This window comes from Erythranthe guttata, chromosome 8, assembly GCF_056151865.1.
Source record: "Erythranthe guttata isolate IM_541 chromosome 8, IM_541, whole genome shotgun sequence".
Taxonomy (NCBI): domain Eukaryota; kingdom Viridiplantae; phylum Streptophyta; class Magnoliopsida; order Lamiales; family Phrymaceae; genus Erythranthe; species Erythranthe guttata.
The window spans coordinates 23,813,321-23,820,401 of record NC_142540.1 but is presented as its reverse complement, the minus strand read 5'-3'; the positions used below and the strand labels follow the sequence as shown (position 1 = coordinate 23,820,401).

Genomic DNA, 7,081 nt, shown 5'->3' with positions numbered 1-7,081 from the left:
ATCAAATCTTAATAACCCGATTTCTTTAACATACATTTGATGAACGAGTGCTTGCTCGATAAGAGCTTCCGAGTTATCGATAAGAATTCGACAAGTGCAATCTACTGGAGACTCAAAAAGTAGTATATTTTTACAGATACTACACTATCTTATATTATATCCCTCTATATACTTGCATAAAGCTACGAAATCCTCCTTTTTGTTATTTCTTTTCGCCTAAATCTTCGTCAAGCTAAGAACACCATAAACCGAATTATTTCAAGAAATATTTACCGATCCATTTGATAGATACCGAATATAATATGCATGTATAAGTAAAAAAAAATTCAGAAAAAAAAGCTTAATTGCTTTTATTTCATGATATTATTAAAATTTCGATCTTTTCCACCAAAAAGAGATCTTATTACATTATTCATCATCTAATTAATTAAACTAAAACGTCGCTAATCTTATTTATTAAGTGCCCGAACATCAATAACACGTACATAAATACACATTAATTAATTAATTAATTAATGAAGAGAAGACATCCTTTTTGATTGAGCATAGATAATAGAATCAGTAGAAGAACTCTTCTGCAAAACAATTTCATAGCCATCTCCCATATTCTCCATTCCCAAATCCATCACTTGCCAAAATAGTGCACCTCCACACGGTCCTCCGCTCTTTGCGCAATTATAAACGCTCGTATATATTTCGCTCAAGTACGAATCCCTTGCTCCCACACTGTAACCCGGGTATTTGTACGATTTTCCGAACTCCGATATGACAAACGGCTTTCCTATGGATTGGGAGTCGCTTATGTGCGATTGAACCCACTGGTTCACGAATTGAGCTTGAGCTTGGTAGCTTGCGTTTGACAACCTGTCGATCCATTTACACGTAATAATCTATCAATTATATATACAGTAGAACCTCCATAAACTATACTCTCGCTTAAATAATAATTTATTTCGGTCACCACTCAGTAAAAATATACTGAATTACTTATTACTTTGATAGTTTAATTTGTTTTACTACATTAATAGAATTGTGTTAATACTGCTTGTATTAATTTATAGTGATTTAACTGATACTTCTAAAAGAGAACTAAGTTAATTATAGGTGCATACCTTATTTTCTTGTGACATTTTCTAGGGATGGAAATTCGACGGAGCATAAGAGAAATTAGCATCATTTACAGAAATTAAAATCAGATTGAAAATTAGAATTTTCATAATATTATATAAATCCCGTTCGATTTAAGATTTCGTTGAAAATGATTATGTTGACTAATTACAAAATTCACATTCCAATATATATATATATATATATATATATATATATATATATATATATATATATATATATATATATATATATATATATATATATATATATATATAAAATAACAGAAGTTAATTGCAATGAATGATTTTAATGTATGCTGTGCAATTTAAATAGATACCATTGTTCCCCGTAGATATGAATCGTAGTGAAATCAACAGTTGGAACGCGACTGTTGGAAATGAAATCAGTCCCGACTATATAACCGTTTGGATTCACCGATTTCTTCGACTCCCCATAATATCCTTCCAACCCGATTTCCACTAGATGGTTACGGTCAATAGATTTCACGTAACCCGACATTTCTGCAACCCAATTCTAAATATTCAACAACAAAAAAAAAATAGTAAGTTAAAATGTAATCTGTTTAATTATGTGAGAGAAAGAAGAGAGAGAAAGACAGAGAGAACTTGAAAAGTGTTTCCGGAGAGGTCAGATTCGCAATGAGGCTCGTTGATTAACTCCCATGCAAGTATGGTCGGATCATCTTTGTACGCTAACTTAGTTATTGTATTGTATCTGGTGAGCACAGTCTGCACACACGCGCGAACACATTTATATATACAACGCACGTCAATTTAATTCGAAAATACTATTATTAATTTGATAAAAAAAACTTAGATGCAGCGTTAAATTAAACAAAAATGATAATAATAATAATCTAGAGTATATATAATTTGTAGGTACCTTGACATTATTTTTATAGAACCCTTTGACGACGGAATTAGTGAAGAATTCGTCGTCGTTTTTCAAGGACTGACCTTTGCTCCTCCCCCACTCCACATACTGTTTTTTCCCTCCATAATCATTCCAGTTGTTCACAAGGCTTAGTATTAGATAAATCCCATACTTTTTTGCTTCAGCCACCACAAAATCCAGCCCCTAAAGAAAATAAAAAATAAAAAATAAAAAAATATTATAACTGTGTCATATTTAGAGCATGATTTTTTTTGAATTAATTTAAATTATTCTAATAATTATATATTGTATAAAATTGGGGGTCAGGGAACGCCATCCTCGATTTTCTAGAGATATTGATAAAAAAAATTCAAATATAGGACATATTTATGGATTTTATTTTAAATAGTATAACTTTTAACCATTTTATTTTATATATTGTAATATTAAATTTTAAAAATGTATATAATTTACATAGGATTATGGAGGAGAAGAAAACAAAAATGGGGGACAAAACACAAATTTACAAAAAAATGTGGGGTCAAAACACATCTTCGCAAAATATTACTGAAAAAAACACTATGGTATTCGAAAAAAAATAGCATAAAATAAGTAAACATTTGTAAATTTTGATTGAAATAAACATAAATTAGAATATGTTTTTGTATATATATATATATAAATGATAGGTTTTTTTTTGTATTAAATTTTATTCGTCGTATATTTTAATTATTGCATACCGAAAATGTTTGTTGATTATAATTTCCGGGATATGTCTGAAGCGGGCTATAAGAGCCACCATCACTAAATGCCCAGGCCCTAGCAACGTTCATTCCATTCTTCGAAGCCTCGGAGAAGACATCGGAAACCTTGTACCTTGTTGTCGAGTTCGAAGCCGTGGTCATTAGCCAATATGCATTGAAACCATTGAAATAAAACGGCCTCCCATCCCTCACAAACTTGTTACCACTCGTTTTAATGAAACTCGACTCGGAATAACCAATCAAAAGAGCTACTAAAATAAAACAAATACCCAAAGTACTATTTCTACACATTTTTGATACAAAAAAATGATTATTGTTTAATACTTATGTTATTTTTTGTGCTTTGAATAAAATGAGTAGCATATGAAGGTATATATATATATATATATATATATATATATATATATATATATATATATATATATATATATATATATATATATATATATATATATATATATATATATATATATATATATATATATATGTCATTGCTACACAATGTGATTGGGGATTCAAAAGTAGATTTATAGATTTATACATAGTTTGATGATAAATTTCGAATTATTGTTTCCTCATTGTGAATTTTTTTGTTAATCATTCATTATGATGAATTTGAAATCTAATTAGTATTTTAATAAAATCATAATTATATTATAAGTGGACCAACATGTAGTGATTTAGTTTCTAAATTTGTTTTTTAATTATCTTAATTTACCGACTCCATGATATTTTTTTTTGTTATTAGTAATCTTGAAAATCATAATAATGTCATACGGATTACTAAAATGTAGGGGTGGCAATTTGGATCCGGTTCCATGGATCCAATTAGATCCGGTTCGGTTCATAAGGATCCGGTTTAGATTAAGTTTAGTTGAAACAAATCGGATCCGATCCAGTTGATATTTTTTTAAAACTGGATCCATGTGGATCCACTTTAAGTCCATTAAAAGTTTAACCACAAAATAAATTGGATCATATTGGATCCAATCAAAACCCAATTAAAACCCAATCAAATACCAACACAATTTTCTCACAAAAAAAAGTCAAAATATTATTGTGTGTGCATGTGAGTGTGTGTATGTGTGTGCATGTGAGTGTGTGTATGTGTGTAAAACAGTGTGTGTGTGTCCGTGGAAATTGTGTGTGCATGTGAGTGTGTGTGTGTGTGTGTATGTGTGTGCGTAAAATAGTGTGTGTGTATAAAACAGTGTGTGCATAAAATAGTGTGTGTGTGTGTGTGTGTGTAAAACAGTGTGTGTGTGTGTGCGTAGAATAGTGTGTGTGTGTGTGTGTGTGTGTGTTACACAGTGTGTGTGTGTGTAGAAATTGTGTGTGTATACGAGTGTGTGTGTGTGTGTGTGTGTAAACAGTGTGTGCATGTGAGTGTGTGTAGAAGCTGTGTGTGCATGTGAGTGTGTGTGTGTGTGTGTGTGTAAACAGTGTGTGCATGTGAGTGTGTGTAGAAGCTGTGTGTGCATGTGAGTGTGTGTGTGTGTGTGTGTGTGTGCGTAAAATAGTGTGTGTGTGTATAAAACAGTGTGCGTAAAATAGTGTGTGTGTGTGTGTGTAAAACAGTGTGTGTGTGTGTGCGCGTAGAATAGTGTGTGTGTGTGCAAAACAGTGTGTGTGTGTGTGTGTGTGTGTGTGTGTGTGTGTGTGTGTGTGTGTGTGTGTGTCTGTAAAACAGAGTGTGTGTGTGTGTGTGTGTGTGTGTGTGTAAACAGTGTGTGTATGTGAGTGTGTGTAGAAGCTGTGTGTGCATGTGAGTGTGTGTGTGTGTGTGTAGAACAGTGTGTGTATGTGAGTGTGTGTGTGTGTGTTAAACAGTGTGTGTATATGTGTAAAACATAGTGTGTGTGTGTAAAACAGTGTGTGTGTGTGTGTAAAACAGAGTGTGTGTGTGTGTGTGTGTGTAAAATGGGGTGTGTGTGTTAAACAGTGTGTGTATATGAGTGTGTGCGTGTGTGTGATAGTGTGTATGAATAGTGTGTGAATATGTGTGAGTTTGAAAGTTTAGATATTAATTATTAAACCACATAAATTGAGATATTAAATCCTAAAAGTTGAGATATTAAACTACATAAATTGAGATATTAAATCCTAAAAGTTGAGATATTCAACCTCATAAATTGAATTTAAAATGAAATAGTTCCATTTGGATCCAATCCGGATCGGTCTAAATTCGATCCACATTAAATCTATTCATATAGATTGATATTGGATCCGGATCCTTTTGAATCCGATCCACATGGATCCGGATCGGATCCGGTCCAAGTTGAGAAATTGCCACCCCTACTAAAATGTCTCAAAACTTTATTCTTCTAAATTTGTTAGTTACTTATCTTTATATATTGAATTTGCGAATATAGTAGCGTTAGTCATTCAGTTTGCATATTTAACATTGTGTTCATGATCAGTATTTAATTGTATCAATTTGTATTCAGATTCCAGACGCATAGTAACAAATCCAATATGCTAGATCTTTGTGTTTTGAATTCCAGACCGGCCAATTGATTCGGTTAAACCGCGAATCGCTGCCTTGCCCAGTCTAGTTTAACCAGTTGAACCGTAAAATTAGAACCAGACTAAAAATTGAGTTTTTTTTTCCTTCTCCCGAAATTATGTGTTACAAAAGGAAAAAAAATAGCTAAAACTACGTCTTTTTACTGTCCAGTAGAAAAAAACAATCTTTGAAATTGAAAGACATAACTTTTTTTTTTTTTTTTTAATATTATAACTTCGATAATATTTGAAGTGATTGGGTGTGGCGATATATTGTGTCTCAAAATGAAAAATCAGATTGATTGATTTACGTTTTAATTGGAGGGGAGTAATAAGTTAATTTTATATTGAAAGAAATATTGGGTAACCCTAAAAAATCCTAATGGTATTTTTATAATTATTTATTTTTAATATTTTTTCTTTACTAATTTCTAACTATAATTTTTAACAATTACCAAAATAAAAATTAATCCGTCTTATATATAAGAGCAACTCCAATGCTAAACATCAAAATTGGATTATCAAATACTCATTTGATAATTAAGATAATATTTTAATATTCATTTGCAATTTATTTACTTCAACCATGGTTATCTAAATCAATAATCAATTGGAAGTTTTTTAGTGGTTTTATTTGTAATTGCCACGTGTCATTTTTTGATTGGATGTTTAGGTAGTTATTTTTTTGATAACTCAATTTCCGGGATATAGTTTTACATTCAAAGAGGTAGAATATCAAAATACTTACCCATTTTGATACTCCCATTGGAGTGAAAAATTTTGATTTTGGAACATAAAAAAGGTGGTTTATGGATTTGATAATCCATTTGATACTCCCATTGGAGTTGCTCTAAAAGAAAGAAACGTTGGGCAAACTTAAAAATCTTAATGGTATTTCTGTAATTATTTATTTTTAATATTTTTTCTCTACTAATTTCTAACTATAATTTTTAACAATTATCAAAATTAAAACTAACCCGTGAAGAATCCTACCTTAAGAATCCTACCTTGTTGTTACTTATGTAATTATTTATTTTTAGTATTTTTTCTGTACTAATTTTTTAACTATAATTTTCAACAATTATTATTCTCTTATTTTTTATCAATATATCTCAAATCTTAAGACATAAAGCTAGAAATTCGATTTGTTAAATCTTAATCTATTTATTAGGATTATAAATCTTAATATGTAAGATTTAAAAAAACTAATGTTATATAAAATATGAATAATATTACATTATTAAATTTTACTATATTAGTGTACTATATTTTCTTATTATGTATTAAATTGGTTTTTTTCTTTTTACTATTTAAATATATTCCTGGTGCATCGCTTGAACCCTGGTTGTATGCTAGTCTAGGGGGAATACGATGCTACACCCGGTGATTTTCACCGGGTGGCTCTTTTCTTGACACGTGTCCTTTTTTATTTATTTTATAATTATATTTCTAAAACCCATTGGGCCATAACTGAACCCGTAGTGGGAATCTTATCAATTATGGTGCCTGGTTATATTCACCAGGTGTAGCATAGATATTCCCGCTAGTCTATGTAATAGAAAGTATGTTTTATTTACTATAAAAGTTATACATAAGTAAATATAAAATAAAAAAAAAATAAAAAACCCGCTTGAACCCTGGTTGAACCGGTCCATCCATGATCTAATAACTTGTTCGGGTCAATGTTCGATCCAATTTTTAAAATATTGGTTACAAATAGAAAAATCTTATTTTCCTCACACTATTTATAAATAGAGATAATGACAAATATGCTTATAACAAGGTCACTTAATTAAAAAAATGACATC

General features: G+C 30.5%; 1 protein-coding gene across 1 annotated transcript; it reads right to left on the bottom strand.

Moving 5' to 3' along the window:
• Positions 1-317: 317 nt before the first annotated feature.
• Positions 318-3,059, bottom strand: LOC105964932 (mannan endo-1,4-beta-mannosidase 4). The gene is made up of 5 exons (XM_012989439.2): positions 2,745-3,059; positions 2,014-2,208; positions 1,737-1,859; positions 1,448-1,644; positions 318-864 (listed from the first exon to the last, which is right to left on the bottom strand). Exons 1-5 carry the CDS (start codon positions 3,057-3,059, stop codon positions 513-515), a joined length of 1,182 nt encoding a protein of 393 aa, XP_012844893.2. The 3' UTR covers positions 318-512.
• Between the last annotated feature and the right edge of the window lie 4,022 nt (positions 3,060-7,081).

What these genes read in the sequence shown, in the direction of transcription:
- LOC105964932 (XM_012989439.2), bottom strand. Translation starts at nt 3,059, where the DNA reads ATGTGTAGAAATAGTACTTTGGGTATTTGTTTTATTTTAGTAGCTCTT. An exon ending in TCTATAAAAATAATGTCAAG is followed by an intron (nt 1,860 to 2,013) that starts GTACCTACAAAT and finishes GCGTGTGTGCAG; the next exon opens with ACTGTGCTCACCAGATACAA. An exon ending in TCTCCGGAAACACTTTTCAA is followed by an intron (nt 1,645 to 1,736) that starts GTTCTCTCTGTC and finishes TTGAATATTTAG; the next exon opens with AATTGGGTTGCAGAAATGTC.